Source organism: Phyllostomus discolor, chromosome 2, assembly GCF_004126475.2.
Source record: "Phyllostomus discolor isolate MPI-MPIP mPhyDis1 chromosome 2, mPhyDis1.pri.v3, whole genome shotgun sequence".
Lineage (NCBI taxonomy): Eukaryota > Metazoa > Chordata > Mammalia > Chiroptera > Phyllostomidae > Phyllostomus > Phyllostomus discolor.
The window spans coordinates 149,106,038-149,128,023 of record NC_040904.2 but is presented as its reverse complement, the minus strand read 5'-3'; the positions used below and the strand labels follow the sequence as shown (position 1 = coordinate 149,128,023).

The following is a 21,986-nucleotide window of genomic DNA, read 5'->3' as shown; positions in this document are numbered from 1 at the left end:
AATCTGGATTAATCTGGGGTTCAGAGTGGGAACGACCTGGAGGGGTGAGGATCAGGGATGCAGCTAGGGGGCAGCTAGATAAAGCACAACACAAAGTTAAACGAGGACTGACACATATCAGGGTTTGGCTCTTAAAAATGATGCTTTAGGCAGAATTTTCATAATCTGGAGTCTACCCAAATAGGAACTGGGGAAAAAAATATCATCTGCTAAATTGCTCAAGAAAGGATGTCTTCAAAGAAAAAGTGGCAATGTATAAAACTATCAGTAGATTTTTCTTTTTTTTTTTACTTCTGAAACTCCAGAAGGAAGAGCTAGTACTAAGTGTTACAAATTCTAGGGAGGCAGATTTTGTTTCAAATTAAGAAAGAACACACTAATGATCAGACTTGGATGTAAGTGAGAAGGTGTGGTTGAAAGGAGCTCCACAGAGTAAGTAATATTTCAGCCAAGCTTCAAAGTACATGCAATATTTGGAAAGAAAGAGAAGAGTGGTAAGTACATTCTAAAGATGGGGAACGATGCAAGGAAAGAAAGGGAATTGTTTAAAGCATCCCGAGCAGACAAACCTAGCTGGACTAGAGTGTTTGCATTATGGAGCCATGTTTCAGAAATCTAAAATATTAGGTAGGAGCCAGACAGCAAATACTTTCAATGCTTGCCCAAGTTTTGACTTTGCCTGAAAGATAGCAAAGCAGTTTAAATAAATTAATAAACAAGCTAAGTAACATAGTTTTTGGACCATAAGACACACCTAGGTTTTGGAGGAGGAAAATAGGAAAAAAAAATTGAAGCAAAAAATGTGGTAAAATATTTCATAATAGAAATAACATAATATTTCAGCAATGTAAATGTGAACAGAACTCAACAGCAGCATTAGCAACCATTATTCCTCCCAAATTTGTGTGTGTGTCGGGGGGGGGGCGGGGTGCGATGTGCATCTATCTTATGGTCCAAAAAATACCGTAACTAACTAATGAGGGTCTTGCGTACTTATTAAAAAGAGTTAACTAGTCAGATCCAGGTTCAAATTCCAACCCTATCATTTATTAGCTGTCAGGCCTTTCTAAGCCCTAATCTCCTCACCCATCAAATGGGGATAATGAGAATAATTATATTAACCACCTCATAGGGTTGAGATTTAAGTGAGCTACTAAATGTAAAGCCTGGTACCTAATAAGAACTGCTGTAATTATCTTTATGAGAGAGGAAACAGTCATGGTGAGAGAAAGGGGGTGGGGGTGGAGAGAGGAGAGACTGACTCTCCAAACTCCCTAAACATACTATAAATATTAAAACAATGATTAATTTGGTCCAATCTGAGGCTTAAACTGAGGCATAAACATATCCTAATCTCTGTCCTTCTAAACTGCTGTAGAACTTTGTAAGATGCTGGAAAAAAATAGAAATATTATTGGATGTTTCTTATTGCATTGCAACAGAATAAGCAGTCAAAGTCTGCAAAGTGGAAATATTTTTTAACCTTTAAGGAATCCATCTGTTAAAAATTAAGTAAACACAGAAGAACTATGTGTAACTCCCCAAATGACCTACTAATTCTAATTACCTCTTCTTGAAATTCACTCAGGGTTTTCTGGAATACTTCTGCATTTTCAGTTGTTGCACTCAAAAGCTCTACATTTTTATGGAGAGTCTCATTCAGAATTTTCTCAGACTGAAAATTAAAAAATATCATTAATTTTTTTCATGACAGAAGGTAGTATATCTATTTTTCAGACTTTCCCAAAATTATCAAATGCCATCTCTATACACACCTCAGATCTGAAGGCAGTTCCTAGGATACCTGCTGCCACCTGAAGGAGCAGGATCAAAAACAAGCCTATGAAAAACTGAAAAAACAAAAGACAAAAAAGGAATATATGTTATCCCCAGTGCATTCAGTAACACCTTGGAACATTTCAGCATGATGCCTCTTTCTGCAGTCTGGAGCATATTACAATTTCAAGTAGTAACCACACTCTTTATTTATTCTACCCTTTGCCCCAAGAAGCAAGTTTTGGAACCATTACCACTCAGAAATATTTGCTCCAAAGACTGACCATAGAAAGTAGTTAAAAAGAAAATTTATTTATAGAATTGTAGGCATCAGTGTGATGTTGAATGGGAAGTTTAAAAACTTAGATGAAATTATCTGAATATTATCTTTGTCCTCTTTTTTCATCAAACACAAAGTTCAGAACAAACTTCAGAACTGACTGCAAAACAATGGTTCTGCCACTATCAGAATCACTGGGGTGTTGTGATCAGTGCAGATTCCTGAAACCTGCCTCAGATTGATGAAATCATAATTTTGGAGAATACAGCCCACAAACTAATTTTTTTTAAGCAAACTCTTCAAGTAATTAAATTCTCAATTGCAAATGAGGCCTTAGTAATCTAAAAGCAACCACTATGAATGATAATAGTGGTTAAAACTCTGTCCCTATTTTCCCTCATAATAAGCAAACACTTAACAAGTATTTTTTTCAGGGACTGACACAATACTTATTTTATGAGAGAAACAAGTTTAGGTGAACTCTGATAAACTCTTATGTCAGATTTATATCTAAGGGATACTTAATGTTTTTCCTATATTCATTTTTTTTAATTATTCTATTGTTGTTCAATTACAGTTGTCTCCATTTCCCCCCCCCCCGGCCAAACCCACCCCCCTCCCTTGCTTTCATCCTTCCTCTTGGTTTTATCCATGTGTCCTTTATAGTAGTTCCTGAAAACCCTTCTCACCACTCTCCCCTCTGCCCTCCCCTCTGGTTATTGTTAGATTGTTTTTAATTTCAATGTCTTTGGTTATATTTTGTTTGCTTTTTTCTTTTGCTGATTATGGTCCAGTTAAAGGTGAGATTGTATGGTATTTATCCCTCACTGCCTGGCTTATTTCACTCTTTAAAAAAAATATTTTCCAATTCCACTGCTGGGACTCTATCCTAAGAATACTAAAACACCAATTCAAAAGAACCTATGCATCCAATGTTCATAGCAGCACAATTTACAATAGCTAGATGCTGGAAGCAACCAAGATGCCCATCAGTAAATGAATGGATCAAAAAACTATGGTACATTTACACAATGGAATTCTATGCAGCAGAAAGAAAGAAGGAGCTCCTACCCTTTGCAACAGCGTGGATGGAGCTGGAAAACATTATGCTTAGTGAAACAAGCCAGGCAGTGAAACACAAACACCATATGATCTCACCTTTAACAGGAACCTAAATAACAAAACAAAGAAACAAACAAAATGTAACCAAAGACACTGAAATAGAGGACAGGCTGATAGTGACCACAGGGGAGAGTAGAAGGAATTTAAGGGGACAGTGGGAAGGGTTCACAGGAACAAACTTAAAGGACACATGGTCATAAACTAAGGGGAGGGTGGTAATGGGAGGGAAGTGGGGAGGGGTGAGGGGGGACTGGATTGGGAGTAAAAAGGAGAAAACTGTATTTAAACAATGATTAAAAAAATAAAAATTAAAAAAAATTTCATTGTTCAGCTACAGTTATCCCCCTTTTTCCCCATTGCTCTCCCCTGCCCTGATCACCACCCCCACCTACCTTCAACCCCTCCCCCATTATCCTTGTTCACAGATTCTTTATGCATGTTCCTTGTCTTGACCCTTCCCCTTCTTTCCCGTTATCCCCTTCCACCTCCCCGCTGGTCACTGTCAGTTTGTTCTTTGTTTCAAGGTCTCTGGCCATATTTTGCTCACTTGTTTTGTTTATTAGGTTATACTTATAGGTGAGATCATACAGTATTTGTCTTTCACCGCCTGGCTTATTTCACTTAGCATAATGCTGTCCAGTTCCATCCATGTTATTGGGAAGGTAGGAGCTCCTTCTTTCTTTCTGTTGTGTTGTATTCCATTGTGTAAATGTACCACATTTTTTGAATCACTCATTTACTAATGGGTGCTAAGGCTGTTTCCAGCCCTTGGCTATTGTAAATAACACTGCCATTACCACTGGGGTGCACAAGTTCTTTTGAATTGGCGTTTCAGGGTTTTTAGGGTATAATCCCAGCAGTGAAATTGCTGGGTCAAAAGGCAAGCCATCATAAACAAATCAACAAACAAGTGCTGTCAAGGTTGTGGAGAAAAGGGAACCCTAGTGCACTGTTGGTGGGAATGCAGACTGGTGCAGCCACTGTGGAAAACAGTATGGAATTTCCTCAGAAAACTAAAAATGGAACTGTATATCCATATTATTCTATATATTATAAAAGTGAAAGTCTTTGGGTTATCCCAACCCAATCCATCTTCCTTGAAGCTCCTAAGTAACAGATATGATTATCTTACTCCCTTACAATTTTTTTACCATGAAATATGATTTTGCCACAGTACATATTCAGACCCATCTCCTATCATTTGCTTAAAAATAGCCTCTGCCACTCCAGCCATACCCAAGGCATTGTAGATCCTCCAAATAGGCAGGTTTCCTACCCGCCCCCACCCTGCTGAAAGCTTATCACAACCTCACCTGCACAAACACCTTATTCACTTCTGGTTCTGCCTTTGAAGTTCCCTCCTATATCCTTCATGGCCATTTTCTTCATGGGCCACTCCCCACTGTAGCTAATCATTTATTTGCCTGTCTTCCTTAATGGATTCTAATGGTCTCAACGTCTCTATATCGTTTAGCTCATGTAGCAGGTACTCAGTAATAGCGAATAAATGAAGGCTAAAATCTGACTTCTCTCAGGGTAGCCTCTATTCTAAGCTAAACATACCAGCTTCCACATCAAACCCCTATAAATAGAAGTTAGAGTGGCATCAGTCTTGGCAAGTCCTTTTGACAGACAGTGGGGATGGCGTTAGGATTTGCCTGGGAAACTCACCAGCAGAAGCATGCAGCGGCTCTCCTTTATGGCACCACAGCATCCCAGGAACCCCAGAACCATGATGGTCGCGCCCACAGCAATCAAGATATTCACACCAATGTAGGGGTTGATGCCAGATTCACCACCACTGAGAAGCTGAAAACAGATGAGAAAACAGAAAAATTCTTTTCCTTGATGTTTTTTATTCAACAGAAATCCACCCGGTACCTACTATGTTCCAGGCCCTGTTTCAGGACCTTGAGATACTTTTAGTGATCTAAACCACCAAAAATGTCTGCCCTCAATGAGCTTACATTCTATTAAGATGTAACTTGTCTGAATAATGTTTCCAACTTTGTATTTTTCTAAGATGATATATTGGATTTTGGATGGAGCAATGTAATAGGCTTTTAAAAACACCAATTACTTTGAATTTAGAAGATGTACTTGCACACATGATGGGCTCTTTGGTTTGTATATTTTGTGTTTTGTACATAAGAGTAATATTGTAATGCATGTGTTTTATGGTAATTAAATTAATTATAAAGCTCAAGTTCCTCAAACTAGTGACAGACCCAACAATATGAATGAACTTCAAAAACGTTATGTTGAGCTAAGTAGGCCATATTCAACAGAGTAGTTGCTGTATGATCCCATTTATACGACGATCAAGAATAGGTCAGTCTAAGCCACGGTGACAGAAGTCAGAGCAGGGCTTGATCTCTAGTTTGGAAGGAGGGAAAGGAGGAACTGACCACAAAGCAATGAGGGAACATTTATGGGTTAATAAAACCCTTTATATATTGATCATAATGGTAATTTCATAGACCTATGCATTTGCCAAAACAAACAAAAAATTTAAAATAAGAAAAAATAGTCTAGTGCCTGAAATTCCATGTCAATTCTATCTCCGTGTTCCCAGAAGATATAGTCCATGGAGTCATCCAGAAACTCTTCATGTTGCCTGACTGTTAAGTAATGAGATATTGGGGGGAAATTTATAGAGCCCTTTGTGGTGGGTGGGTTATACAACCTGCATAATTAATTTCTTCTTCCCCACACATACCCTTCTTCACCTTCATAACACCTAGCCTCAATCTACCACTTGTCCTCTAGATATATCCAGAAGTACATAATAATCCAAAGGTGAAACCTTGTGCTGGTGTTATACTTGAGTGCCACAAGTAGCCCATCTTTCTTATAAAACCTCTATCTGTTTCTATTTCTATTTCTAGGTAGAGCATTAGTTCTTATACTAACTCAGAGACTCTTCTCCTAGAATATTCTACATTTCATTGTAGTTCAGCTCCCTTAACAGGAAATACCAAAACAAACAAACAAACAAACAAACAAACAAAAAACCACCACTGTGAATGATCTTTACATTTAAATGACATTTGAAAACAATCCATAGCCTAGAAGAAACCTTTATGGACAATCAGTAGGAAAGAATGTGCTGAAGTTGTCAAAGCATTAGAACGAAGATCTGTATTCCAGCAGGTCCTACTATATAACTCATTTTCTATCACCGAAATGGTCAAACTAACCCTGCTGGGCCCCAGTTTCCCATTTATAAAGAGAATTAGGTTAGCCTCTGTGATATCTAAGGCCTCTTTTGTCTCTAAGAGTCTGTGCTTACAGATAATGTTTCAATTTACACATTTAGAATCCTTTTCACTGACATATGTCCTAAAAATATTTTGTTCATTTTTCATGTTTTGTGTTTGATTGTTGTTTATTTATTTGTTAGGACTGGAGCTAAGAAATCAGTTTTGTTAATAAGCAGCCATGGTATCTGGGTCAGACAGAAAATAACAAAAAAAAAAAAAAAATAGCATTAGGAAACCCACTCTCCCCACTCCCCATCAAATACTGCTTCACCAGAATGCTGTGGCCAGCACAGGCAAATCCTAGCAGGGGTGTTGAACCTTTTGGCATCTCTGGGCCACACTGGAAGAAGAGTTGTCTTGGGCCACACATAGATACACTGCAACACATAATCAAAAAAATCTCATAATGTATTAAATAAATTTAGTTTTGTGTTGGGCTGCACTCATAGCCATCCTGAGTGGCATGCAGCCTGTGGGCCACAGGTTGGACACCCCTACAAGGCATCTGAAAGGGTTGAAGCCTCTCAGAGCTTGGCATCCTGGCCAGTGTGGTTCAGCTAGTTGGGCACCATCCTGTAAGCCGAAAGGTGGCTGGTTTGAATCCCTGTCAGGGCACATGCCTGGGTTGTAGGTTCAGTCCCCAGTAGGAGTGTGTGTAAGAGGCAACCGGATCAGTGTTTTTCCCTCCCATTGATGTTTTTCTCCTTCTCTTTCTCCCTCCCTGCCCCTTTCTCTAAAATCAACAAAAGAGAGAAAAAAAAGAATTTTGCTAAGCCCAGACAGAAAAATAATAGGTCAAGTATCTACAAGTGAGACCTGGATGATGTGGCCAGCACTTATTCTGCCAGCTAATGAAGCACTTCTATCTGACCTGGGCAGATGGCCCACAACCAAAGACTAGTCAGAAAGCAGTGTGTTGGCTTGAGGGTCTTCGTTATAAGTCCAGCCTAACAAGTGTCTTTTCTTACTCAGAAAAGAAGTAGAAATCTGAGTTCAAGTGTTTGTTATAGGGGAGGGGCAACTGAGTGCTAAAAGCTGTCTTGGATGAACAGTATCTGAGTGTGTCTTGGAAAAAGGGGAGAATTTGTAAAGAAAGAGGAATGGCTGAACCTGAAAGAAGGCTCAGGTTCCTCTTTGGATTCTAAGTGATCTCTTGGGTCAAGGATGGCTGGCTGCCCCTATGCTTTGCCTCACAATGTTGAGTTTATCCTGAAGGAGAACAAAGCATACCTAGGAGACATTTTAGTGCAAAGAGATAAGAGATGTTCACATACACCTCCCTGAAATACCTCTTTTCAGTGTTTATGCTCATGTTTCTCCTTCCAAAATTGCTACTACTTTTTTCCGCTAGTAAAATTCAGTTCTTTGCAAAGCCTGGATTCTTTATCCCTTATTTCAGATAAATATAAATCAAGCCAATTTCACATAAGTCAAGCTGGTTAATACTGCCCTGGTAGACACTGACAACAGAGTTAGAAGCTGACAGAGCACAAGAGCTAAAATATGACATAAGATGCTATCTAGCTCTACTAATTTATTCTTATCCCCAGATGTGGAGTAACACCCTCTCAGGGACAACAGTCCTCTTGTACGATATTCAGTGTGGGTAATTTCTTAATAAACTGAACACCAAATTTGTTTACCAGAAACACTGGGGGAAAAGAAACAGTTCCCATATCAACTAGAAAAAATAAGCAATAAATAAAATAAAATAATGCAGGCTGTACATACATCTTTAAAAGGCCATAGGTGGCTATTAATCTCTGTATTTAATTTGAGTCCCAATGTCACACATCAGTTTCTAGACAACAGAGATTCCATACATCTTTAAATACCATTAACAGGCTCAGATCCAAAAGACATTAGGAAGTCACATCAGCTTAAAACAATAAATGAAATCCTGATGGACTAAGATGTTAGCAACTAGTTGCCTTACCTGTCCCTCACCCAATTACTTCATCACAGTGAGACACAGAATGAGGAGGCTGTTAATTCCCATTGGGATTCTCTGGGTTCTCAATGGAAGAAAGCATGATTTTAAAAGAGAAGAAATAAAAGTAAAAGAAGGAGGGGAGGGAGGGAGAGAGGAAGGAAGGAAGGGAGGAAAAAGCCACCCATTCAGAACAGGTGGTCATTTTCTCTTAATGTTTGTTTCAACTAGGCTATGTCCAAAGGCATTTAGCTGCATCATGGTATAATAAGTTTCAATAGATAATGCATTACCTGTACAGTATAAGGAATATAAGTCAATAATACTATAATAACTATGTATGGGGTATTAGACTTACTGGGGGATCACTTCATAATTTATATAAATGTCTACCCACTACACCATACATCTGAAACTAATATAATATTGAATGTCAAATGCAATTGAAAAATTTAAAAATAAAAGTTAATTAATTTTTTAAAATGCATTAACCTTAATTGCCAGCTTAATAATAACTTAATAATTATCAAATAAGAATCAGCATTCTTTTTAGAAAAAGTTTTTGGGAAAATACTTGGGAAAGGCCCTAGCACTAGGTAATGTGATCCTGAGTAGTGGCAGGAACTCAGACGACAAAGACCAAGAAAACTGCGCTGTGTGCAGTAGGAAAAGTCATTTGAAGTGGAGTGCACCTGAAAAGAAGGCAGAGAGAAGAATGGAAGCAGGAGGGCCAGGAAATGGTGCCAGGTGTGAGGCTGGGTAAAACTAACAGAACGACGCTCCCACACCCTCACCTTTATTCCCCACACACAGTCCTTCCACATTTGCAACACTGTGATGTGAAACAGAAACAGCGCATGTGGAATCCAAAGACTGGAGCCAGAACCAACTATACGAACTAAACATCCTCCAGGCCTGTGGAAGTCTTGGTAAGAGCTTTACCACAGGACATGGAAGGTGTATGGTGGTGGGAAGCGGGTCATGCTAATCCTACTTAGATAGCAGGAAGCTGGAGATCCCCAGCCAGCTGCCGAGTTACACCCAGGTGACCAGCCTCTTACTGTCATAAGGGGTTACCCTCATTGCCAGTTGCTGCAGGTTATGACCAACTATCTTGTATATTGTTTGCCTTTAAAACAGATTCAAATCTTCTCTAAGAGAACTTCTCACCTTCTTTTCTTTTGAACCATCATCCCATCCCACCCTTGCATCAGCCAAGTTATTGCCAATACAGTATACTACAAAGTCATTCTTGGTCTGGAAGAAAGGTGGTCTGTATCCTCCAGCTACATGTCAGGCTTGTCCTAAGCTAATAAACTTTCAGTTTGGCCCCTTCCCACATCCACTTTCATTGCGATCTTCCTGCTTTTGCAATAGCACCTTCTCCATTTTTCAGGATTGACCCATGTCCAGTATGGTGCCAGGCACATAGTGAAGACCTTTGATCAATTAAATTGAACTACATAATAAAATCACATACCAATGCAAAAAGCATATGAGACAGGTAAGGAAAATGCTGTAGAAATATTTATTATTATTGTCATTACTTTGATCATTATAAGAAAAATAAACTACTTTGGGATCAGAGCAGCTTGTACAATATTTATTTATTTACCTGTTGACCATCTTTGCTCATTCGTATCCAAATTGACACTGCCAGGATGAAAATACCACATAGCTGTAGGAAAAGAAAACATATATATCAGAGTACAACTAAGATAAACTGCAACTCTAATTCCACATACCCCTAGCATTCTGGTTAAAATGATCTATCATTAGTTACACCATTACTACCTAAAAGACATAAATGAGGCCTATTCATGAGCATGTAAGTGCTAAAATGGTCCATCGAAATTGCTAAATTCAGTAAGAATAGTCCGTTTCCCATTTGGAGTCCATTCATAGTTCCAGGACAAGAAATCATCTCCACTATGGGGGAGGGGAAAGATGATTTTCCATGTTTCAACTCTAACTCAATGTTTTAGCTAGATTTTTAATATACAAGAGATAAGTCACAACTGTTTAAAGACAAAATATCCTTATTAGGCCTCTCATTTGTCTTTGAGAAGCTGTCTTACACCAAAAGAAAGAGAATAACCAATTACCAAATATTCCTTCAAGATCCAAGAAGCAAGAAGTTGGGAAAGACAGGGAAAAGTAGAACGTCTGACAAAATTTGCAGTTAAGCAACAAGAGTTCATAGCACTTTTTGTACCTAAAGAAACTCTTTTAAAATAAGCTTTTAGGTAGTAAGCTTGCCCAGAGAAGAGGAACAATGAGGAACAGTGCTTAAAGTCTTAAATTCCTTTAATGACTTTACCAGATTATTTAATTTGGACCAAGGCCAACACATAAAATGTGAAACACATTTTACTTTCATGTAAGGAAAACCCATGTCTTTTAGGGTTTTTTTTTAAAGACATATATGTTGTGGCCTCAAAAAAGAAATCAAAGATCTATTATTAGACAGAGATGTTGAGAACAAGCTTGGTAACATACCCTACACAGCAGGCCTTGGAGGACTTTCTAGACTTTTCTGGCCTTATGGTACCAGAGTCCTCTAAAGCCCACTGACCTCACAGCATCATTGCTTTTATGCACAGTTGAGCCAATATGTGGGGACTCCCTAAACAGCAGTTTCATTTTTAATGGCTTCTCATTAAGTTTGCCATGGAAGTCGAGTCAAGGGCTTTGTTGAGAAATAGAGAGTGCCATGAGGAGCTAAACAACCACAAAATCTGCATTCCCTAAAAGATTTCAAAAATCACCTAGGTTTAAACCCTTCATTTCAGATAAAGAAACTAGAACCCCTGACAGATAACAATCATGTTGTGAAAATCCAGCACTACTTCTATCCCAGTCCTGCCTCTACCACCTGCTTCTACTCCTACAAAATAAGGAATACAATGGAAAACCAAAGCTCTTTATCAAATCACCAAATAACCTGTATAATTTAATTATCTTATGGGCATACACATACACACACTATAAAATACAAACCATTGGAAAAACAGCTTTAGAGCCTGAAAGTCCTCCTGATTTCCTGTTCATTTTGACTAGTTCTAATTTCATTTGCAGATAAAAATGCTCATTTTAGCAGTTTTTTGTTAATAAATAAGTGTGAAAGAATTTGTGTCAAATGATGATGAGACTCTGGGATTTTCAGTAATTTTATAGCAGCTGGATTTGATTTGTTATTTGATTTGTTCACTGATATTTTTCTCCTTTTCTTCTTCCACAGGAAGATTTACATTGATTATCTTAATAGTTGCTCTGGCTTTTAGCTTTAACTAAAAATAGTATTAATTATCTAAATAAATATTATAATTACCATCCTTAAACTTACTGATGAAACTACTGAGGAAACTTTAAGAATTCTTACAAACTAAAAGTATAATATTGTTTAAACCCTTACTTTTTTGTTTGTTTCTATGTGACTTTTCAGTTGACTTTTTCAATGTATTTAGACATTGAATTATTCACAAACCTTATGAAATGGACCATATTTCCCCCTTAAATTATAAATTTCAGTCTTCTCAGCCACTGAAAGTTATCAGTAACATTAATATTTAAAAAAAGGATATCAGAACAATGAGATACCACTATACACCTATCAGAACAGCCAAAATCTGGATCACTGACAACCCCAAATGCTGAGAAGGTTGTGAAAGAACAAGAAATCTCATTCATTGCTACTGAGGTACCAAATGGTGCAGCCACCTCAGGAGATATTTGGCAGTTTCTCACAAACTATATATACTCTCACCACATGAACCAGCAACATATTGTGATCCTTGGAATTTACCCAAAGGAGTTGAAAACTTACATACACACAAAAACCTGCCCGGGGATATTTATAGCAGTTTCATTCATAATTGCTAAAACTTGGCAGGCACCAAGATGTCCTTCAGCAGATGAATGGATAAATAAACTGTGGTACATCCAGACAATGGAATATTATTCAAGGCTAAAAAGAAATGACTATCAAACCATGAAAGAATATGAAGGTAAATGAAATCCATCTTACTAAGTGAAAGAAGCCAATCTGAAAATACTATATACTATATAATTCCAACTACACACGTTCTGGAAAGGGCAAAGCTGTGGAGTCAGTAAAAAGATCAGGGATTGTTGGAGGGGGAACAAAAATGGGCAGAGCACGGGAGATTTTAGGACAGTGAAAATACTCTAAATAACAACATAATGATGGATACATGTCAAGGTCATTATACATTTATCCAAACCCATGGAATGTACAACACCAAGAGTGAACCCCAATATAAACTATGGTCTTTGAGTGATGATGATGAGTCAGCGTTGGTTCATCAACTGTAACAAACGTACCGCTCTTGCAAGTGATACTGATGATGGGGGGATGTTGTGCATGTGTGGGGACCAGGATGTATGGGAAGTCTCTGGACCTTCCTCTCTATTTTGCTGTGGACCTAAAACTGCTCCAACAAATTAAAGGCTTTTTAAAGTAGAAAGTGTATTTCAGGAGTCAAGAATATTTTGTCTGAAGTCAATCTTACAATTAGATAAATGTTCTCAGGGATTTGAAACTGACCAAACTAGCACCTCCATCCTTATTCAAACTTCATCATCAAAACAAAAGAAACAGATGTTTAAAATATATCATTTTCATCTTACTGAAGAAATTCATATGTAAAAATCAGAGCCTTAATGACATGAAATCATTCATTAATTTGTAAATTTATTTCTATTTATGGGCTTTAAAGTAATTTAAGATTTTCTGTCAAGAACAATCATTCTAGAGTCATGATTGATACTAATCTATTTTATTCCAGTTTGTATTTATGGGTTTGTTCCCTGATCTTTTTATATAGTTTTTAAAAATTGGGAGTCTAAATTAAGAAAAAAAATGTCAAACTCTGTCCTTCTTTCTGCTGATAAGGTGGTAAAAAGAAATGGGCTGACCTATTGGGCCCCAGGTCAGCCCACAGTGGGCACTGCAAAACTGACTAGGTCTACTCCCACCCCCACCCCATTCCCCAGTGAGTCATTGTGGTTGTCACTCAGCTCTCATGGGACATCTTTTTACTTATGGAATCAGTATGCTTATTGGCCTGCACCAGCATGCTAAGAAATTTTGATATTTGTTTATGATCGTGCTATGGACTAAATTATATCCCCTCTAAATTGGGATGTTGAAACCCTAACTCTCAATGTGACTGTATTTTGAGGTAGGGCTTTTAGGAGGTAATTAAAGTTAAATGAGATCGTAAGGGCAAGGTCCTAATCCCATATGATTGGTGACCTTATAACAACAGGAAGAGAGAGAGAGAGGAATGAGAAGAGATCTTTTCCTTTGTACATATAGGGCAGAGAAGCCATGTGATAACACACAAGAGGAAGCCATTTGCAAACCAAGAGAGTTCTGATCAGAAACCAAATAGTAGGCACCTTGACCTTGGACTTCCAGCCTCCAGAACTGTGAAAAATGTATCTCTGTTGTTTAACCTACCAACTTTATGCTATTTTGTTACGGTGCCCAGCAGACTAAGGCAGGGTAGGAGGAAAATGGGAAGCACCATCCCGGACAAGTGACATAGAACAAGCTGCCTTGTCCTCTTTTGGATAATGTGTCCTCCAGTCATTCCACCCCTGCCCCTCAATTCTGTCTTCAGATTTGGGTGTTTATCAAAGCATTTTTGAAAAGTGTCAAAAATGGAAGAAAGCACATAGTTCTAGCTAGGAGGAAAAATGTACTGTGAGCTATCATCACTGGTCCAAACAAAATAGACACTTTTTGATAAACTCAGGGGAAAACTTCCCATGCTGCTCCTGGGAGGTTACAAACAAGTAAGGAAATACCAAGTGGATCACTTGGGCAACTGCAAGATTTGTCTTTACGATAACCCAGAACACAAGTGATCATGAGTGAAGCACTAATGTTTTGGGACAGTACTACTGCTGTTAATTTTCAAGCATCCTCTTTTATTAAACATTTACTCAAAAGTCTAGTTTAATTGCATTGTGGTAAGATGACATAGCCTATGAAATCATTGCTTATGAGAATTTTTTATATTATTATCTTCCTTCACCTCATACATCTCTTTTTGATTTTCCTCTGGAAGAGCTTCTCAATTTGGGGTTCTGTATTACTGTCTCCATATAATGTGATTTCTAGGGTGGATTTTAATTCTATCACTGTGTGTCTGGTTTACTTGAAGTACTTCGTTGTTTTATCCATTTCCCTTTGCATCTCATCCTATGGTTTTCCAGTTAACTTTATCTTCCCTTGTGACCTCCAGCCACCCCTTCACAGGGGGTCATTTTCTGGCATTGGGCAGTGGAGGCAAATTCCCTGGTACTTTTTTTCTGGCTGCTGCAGAGTTTCTCTCAGGGGTGTGAGCTTGTCCTCTAAGGCTTCAGGGTGACACTTCCTTTCATTGGTTCATTGGTGTTTTTTTTTAGAATTTATGCTGTTTTTTCCTTTATTCATTCTTTACTGAGACCTATTCTGATTTCATACTAATTTGCCTTGCTTTCTAATAACAGCTGTATGTCAATTCTCAGATCTGGTAGAGGGGAGGTTGCCATGCATTTTCTCTACAGAAATGGCCAAATGCAGCTCTGATTTACAGAGAGAGCCCCCCAGCCTGCACACAGTATCTGATTTTCTGATGCTCTAAACCAGTGATTTTCAACCTTCTTCATCTCGTGGCACATATAAACTAATTACTAAAGTTCTGTGGCACACCAAAAGAATTTTTTTTTCTGATATGACAAAAAATTGGTATAATTTTGATTAATTCACACCAAAAACCTATTGTTGTGTCAGCTGTTATCATTTTTTTATTTGACAGTCTAAGGGAAAACAGGTCAGTTCCTAGAACTAAACAGTCAGGTATTGCATGGTTTAAAACGTCTTGTGGCACACCACCCTGCCTGCCCCAGCACACTGGTTGAAAATCGCTGCTCTAAACCAGTGGAGTAAATTAAACAATTCTTACCAGACTCTGCTATTATGGTTTCTCTGTGTTCCCCAAATGAATGACATTTATTGCATCAATGCATGGTAAGTACACAGTGAAGTATCCCTATCATCGTATTAATGTGCATCTCCTAAACCTATTAAGTGAGCCAAGCACCCACTATAACTGCTGCAAATTCTAATTTCAAATATCTCCAAATGTAAGGGAAACAAATCAAGCACATTTTTGTCTGACACAGATAGGCCTGGCTAAGCATGCCTCAGGTTATCTTTCCTGCAATGGAGTATAAAATCACTGAAATTCACATAGTTTTGAAATACGTAAACAGAGATGAATGTTCAGCATTTGATTAGCATCCTAATGTTTCTGAATGACAAAATGATGCACATTCAGGAATGTTTTCATCACTTGGTGGTTTGTTTCAAAGTACGACCACCATCAAGTAATACCTGCAGACCTGTGTGTACATTTGCAGGGCCTGGAGCAAGAATACAAATCACAAACCACAGACCCTTGGTCTCTATATGGAGAAGTTGTAACTCAAGGTGATAAACATATACATAATGTGTTCTATGTTCCTACCTTGACAAAGAACCTTCTTAATGGCCTGGAGACAAGGTTTGATTTAGAATTCTCACAGTCTACTACCAGAAGGGGGTGACATGGGGACAGCCAGCCCAGGCCCCCATCCCTCACTTCTGGCTCTGTCTTGAAGTCTGAGGGATGTAATGGAATGGGTATGAATACCTCAGCCTCCAGCCAGGTCTGTTTACAACCTGTTCTCCTTCCTGGCAGAGAGCTTCTTCTTGATCACCCCTGGAGAAGGCCATACAGATACTGGAAACAGGCTTGGGGCAATTTGGATAGGGAAACTGTGGGCCCCACATACTCAAAGTGGAGGCCAGGTTCAAAGTGAGCATATTCCTCTATCCCCATGGATTTCTTGCCCCATGAGGCCAAAGTAAGATCAGAGTAGGGCTAAAGTTATATTTAAGTTTCTAAAGCCCACAATGTATAAAATACTATCACACCAGATTCCAATACTTTTACATTAAAAGGCGGTATGATGGTTGGACTTGGGGAAAATAGCATTCATTGACTACGATTGTATGTCAGGCCTTGCTTACAGGCTTTCATAGGGGATCTCAGTGCGCCTGCACAATTAATCCAGCCCGGTGAAATTACCGTCCTCATTTCACAAATGCAGAGACTAGGGCATGGAAAAGTCAAGCAACTTGTTCTGGGCCACAAAGCAATATGAAGAGAATTCAGGATTTGACTCTGCCTGCCTGTTTACAAAACATACTTTCTTTCCATTCCTTTAGTTTATGATAGAAGAATTTCTGCCTTACAACTCTTGACCTCTTATTTCCCCCCTGTTTCAAAATCCAACAATGGAATTCTTCATTCCTATGCACGCTGGTTTTATACTTTTGTCTCATAAAAATGCTTACACAATGTGAACAGAAGTGTCTGTTTCTTAAACATTTATTTAGTGTTATTTTTAGTTCTTTACATGAGTTAAATCACTTAGTCTTCATGACAACCCCATGGGGTAGATACCAGTGCTATCCCCAGTTTTACAGATGAGGAACAGACACTATGGCAGAAACAGGTCAACTCATTTCCCCCAGGTCTCACATCTAGTGACAGAGGAGCTAAGGTTCAGCCCGAGCCTCAACCACTGGCTCCAATGCCTTTTGTCATCGTTACACTTCCACACTGAGTGCATAGTGGCAGGCAGCTACTGTATTTACCAAGCTCACACATTGCTGCCCTAGTCAAATCTTTATCTTGAGGGATTTCATCAGCTGACAAAATGAAATATAATTGTACCTTATTTTTTAATGTAGCTCTATCTCCTAGTGATGTCTGCTCTGCATCAACTCTTTTAATTGCTCTCAGAACATCTAATCTAGAGACTCAGGCACCACATAAAATACAATGATGAACATCAAAATGCTGGTTTTGGACACTCTCCAAATTCCATCTTCCTTCTGCTCTCTTCAAACTGCCTCATGCATTGGCTTCATTCACTCCCTGATACATTTGGCTTTGCACCTTGGCTCCTCCTTCTCACCTCACCTCATTTGCCATTGGTGCCATTCCTTCACTCTGCTTTCCTACATGGAGAGCTGGCCATGCCACAGCTCCGCCTCTGGCAGTTGTTTCATTGCACACACGGGCCGAAGGCCCCATGTTGCCCGCTTCTCCAGACTCCTAAGACACCCCAAGCATCTACTGTACTCTTAAGCCTGACCTATCTGAGAGGAGCATAAGAAAATGTGGGCAGATCATCTGTTCTGACACAAGACTGGGGGAAATAGGTTTTGTACCCATAATTTGCCTATTATCTGCAGCATCTCCAATTCACTCTAACTTGCATCAACCTCTAGCATGAATGATTAGAAGTGATATTCACTTTCATATGTTTTTCTTCCATTACTAATTCTAACAAATGGAAATCACTGAATATTTATGTGGCATATCTCAAGTTCTCTCACAAAAGAAACCAATATGTTTAACTTAAATGACCATATGCATATCTTACAGATATTTCAACATCTGTCTCTACTTTGCAAAGGCTTAGTTTTGCAAGTTACACCAGAAAGAATGCATTTGAAAACATACGGTCATGGATATCTACAATGAAACCACATCAGTGGGACCGTTAAAATTTTGCTTAAGTAAACATTAGAAATGTGACAAATTGCTAATTTCCTATGAAGGATTGTAAAATTCTGAGAACTCTGGGTTGTGGGTGGAGGGAAGGGTAGAGAGAGGAGCAGCTCCTTAACCCCAGAGGCTGAGTCAGCTGTCTAGATTTCAAATAAAAGGGTGTCACCTGTTGGCCGAGAAGTTATCATTCATTGGTCTTTACAGCTGTTGCTCTTGCCCAAATACTCCACTTCATGAGGCTCATATGGAGACTGCAGATCCCACCACTATGCTAATGATAAGGACAAGGCCTTTAGCCCAGAGAAGTTAGACATATTTAACCTGAATCCCAGCATGAGACTTTGTCTTCATTGTCAGAAAACCAAAGAAATGATGGAAACCACAAAAAAATCAGAGGTTCCAAAAAAAGCAGTAACAATGCCAAGGAATAGTATGACACAGATATATACAACTATCTTTGAACTCTAATTGTAAATAATCCTGAACCTACCCCTTTCTTCAACTTATAGTTGTGGTTCAAAGTTCAAATCTATTCCAAATTCCTGCTTATCCATTTAATAAAACACTGACCTGTGATATATTATTCACTTTTTATGTTGTATTTTAACAGTTTTATAATTTCATAATGAGGATTGCTACTGGTTTGGGTACTTTGAGACACATTATTAAAATAGGAGCTATGCATTTATTAGCATATTCATTTGCTGGTTTTTTTATGGGCCATATATACTCTGTATCATAAAAAGACAATGGTTACAGTTTTTTAAAAGAGTATCAGAGCTTTTTGGAGAAAAGAGCTGAGTCCAGGTCTGGGGCAGGAAATAGGGAAGTGAGCCTGAAACATCTTGTCATACCAGATAGTGAAGAAGTTATCAAAGTTCTTAGGATTGTGTCAAAAGAACTCAGGAGCCAACCTGAAGATGCTCCCTCCCACTGGCCAAAGATGGAATAAATTGCACACCAATGAGAATGAGAACTCTGAGGACATTTAAATTTATTCTTTCATGGGTACTTAGAGAAATACTTGCCTATCACTATTGTATGATAGTGATATTATTGTGGTATTGTATGATGAGAAAGTTAACTCATCATTCTGAAATCTGTTAGGTAAAGACTAAGAAACCTTTGTGCTCTCGTTTAAAATAAAAACTGAATACCACTGGGAACCAATCAGTAAACGATGAATTTCTCCTCATTGATAGTAGTATAGCCAAAAATAAAGGAAAAAATAATAGGAATGGAGTATCATTAATTTGAAACTGTCAAGGAACTAAGGACTTAGGTTCTTGAGCATCAGTGGTTACTAACATCATAAAAAGTGGTATGGTCAGATATTATGTGCCTCCTGATGAAAGAACACACAGTCTCACTTATAAAGCAGTTGTATCGGCCAAAAGGAATACCTGAATTTTTTCAAGCTGCTGGATGTGACTACTAAATTAGAGAAAATACAGAAGATGGGGGAACATGTTAAATTGTACCATAGGTATAAAAATGGCAAAATCCAGATTGTGAACATTCTGACAACACACACCAGTACATAAAATTGCCGGGAAGAAAAAAGAGATAAAGATGGAGTGAGAGCCTAAAGATGAAAATTGACATAAAAGATACGTTAATGTGTGGGTACAATGTCTGAGCCTTATTTGGATTCTGATTTACATAGGGTCATTTATAAGGCAACAGGAAATTTGAACCCTGGATGGGATATTTGATAAGAAATTCTTAATCAGTTTTTAGTATGATAACGACAATGTGGTTACATTTTTGTAAAAGAATTGCTTATCTTTTAGAGATACCCACTAAAATACTTATAGATGAAATGATATATCCTAGATTTGCTTCAAAATCCAATAGCGTAGGGAAGGCAGCGGGGAGGAGGAACAGGGAAGGCCTGGCCATGGTTTCATGGTCGATCACTCTGTCCTACCCCGGAACCATTCCAAGTTCTCCACAATAAATAGCTAAAAACAAAACCAACCAAAGTACACAGGTGTTTCTTTGTTTATATTCTACTCTCAACATTGAACCAATTTTAAATATTCAAGGGAAGAAATTTATCAGGACAAACTTTAAAAAACTGGCATACATTCATGGCCTTCATTTAATATTTGCCAAGGTGGCCCATTTTTCTAGAGAAAAGAGAAAGTACAAAGATCTTGTTTATCTTGTTTTATGTATTTATCTGCTCATTTTCACCCACATGTCATCTGCACTCATTAGGGCTACTGAATGCTGAATGAAAAGTCATACTATACAATAAAGCCTGTGTTCTTGTAGCTATGTTTAATTATGTATATCATTATTTCAATAGAATGGAAATTTACCAACATTTAGATACCAGCTGCCTATTTACTAGAGGTAACCAGGTAAAAAACAAAACCACAACTTTCTCCTGCTTCTACTGCATAAGCCAGTTTTAAATCAGTATACAAAATGATTTTTTTTCTTTTGAACAATCTAAAATTGTACCACATATACTACAAATAATAATGTCAGTTTTCCAACATCCCTGCCTGCCCTTTACCTTATTGCATTTCCATATCTTATTGTTCCATTTTCCAATGTAAGATTCCACTTCTGAACTTATTTGCTATATCTTATGTTAACAGACTTTTGAGGAAAACATAAGAACTTGTTACAATACAAAACCTGTTGAGTAAAAGATGTGATGACACATCAAAATCCTAACTTTAAATTACTGATACAAACTTAGTGGCTTAGTTTGATCTTTTTGTGATTAAAATGCTTTTATTGTTTCCCTCTCAAGTTCTTTATGACCCATTGTTTCTTCTTTGGGTTACTGAAAATAATCCTCTTCTCGGGTCTTTATCTTTTGATGCCCCGCCATCCACCTGTTTCAAACCCAGATGTAAAGGTTGGGACTCAGGGGCTCGGGGCTCCGGGCTCCATCAGGATGGAATCAGAGCAGAATTTTCCCACGGGGTCCTAAAACCAGGGAGGCCTGCACGACATACAACTAAGAATAATTGTCCTTTAATTAAGGGGTATTTTTTCTCTGTGATTGTTTTGCAACAATATCAAAACATTTGTAAAATGTTTATCCTCACAGACCCTGAGGTGCACTTTTGCGAGTCACTGGCCCCTTTTCAATTACTGAAATAACCAAAGAAAGAACAAACAAATCCAAACAAGTAAATGGAAAATATATTTTCCTCCTCCTCCTATTTCTCTAGTACAGAGTCTGTTCTCATTTATGATATTTATATCCAGATCCCTTTTCTTGCATAAAATTGATAATTAAAAGAAAAACACTTACCCAGAACAAGAAGTTGAAGATAAACATAGAATATTTTAAACAGCCACTCACACCTGCCATGTCGGAAAAGGATCAGGAATCCAGATGCTGTGAGTTTAACCGTTCGTTACAGGATTGTCCTGCAATATGCTCTGGAGTAATTTGCCTGCAGAGATTTCTGTGCCCACGGCTTCAGAGCAGAAATAGAAAGCAAAGGGAGGGGGGTAATCTAGTTATTAAAGTGGATAAAAAATTAACCCAAACATTTAAATATCTCAAGGGCTATCTCTAGACGAGAATGTTCTTTTGCCTGTCACGGCTTCTGGGGCACTGGGCCAGGATATTTATGATCCTTTCTAAAAAACTGCCTCCTCTCAAGTAAACAGATATCAGGTTAAGGGAGTGGCAGTGAACCTGGGAGAGAGTGGCACAGCGATAGTGGGTTGTTAGGTTTCCGAAACCACAAGCTGACTTGCCTGCCCTCTACTTCAACTATAAGGAAGGAAATAAGATGGTTTTGTTCTGAGATAAAGGGACATTGTGTCTCAACTCAGTTTTGACTTGGATTTTCTCAAGAATGCAAAACTTCTTTCAGGTGAAGTAAAATGCATTTAGAAATCTGCCAAATCTGAAGGCTTAGACAGAGCAACTTTTTATCATTAACCCCAGAATAGTGGTAACAACCATTACATGTACTGGCCTTCCAGAGCCTCTGAAT

General features: G+C 38.3%; 1 protein-coding gene across 1 annotated transcript in view; it reads right to left on the bottom strand.

The window, feature by feature from the left end:
- Nucleotides 1–21,776, bottom strand: part of TSPAN8 (tetraspanin 8) — a 33,217-nt gene extending 11,441 nt beyond the window's left edge. Inside the window, exons 1-5 of the mRNA XM_028532484.2 lie at nt 21,290–21,776; nt 9,987–10,049; nt 4,850–4,987; nt 1,776–1,850; nt 1,568–1,675 (exon numbers count right to left, since the gene is read on the bottom strand). Of these exons, the coding sequence (XP_028388285.1) occupies nt 1,568–1,675; nt 1,776–1,850; nt 4,850–4,987; nt 9,987–10,049; nt 21,290–21,349 (444 nt within the window). The 5' untranslated portion in view covers nt 21,350–21,776. The remainder of the gene's footprint in view (nt 1–1,567; nt 1,676–1,775; nt 1,851–4,849; nt 4,988–9,986; nt 10,050–21,289) is intronic.
- Nucleotides 21,777–21,986: the final 210 nt, after the last annotated feature.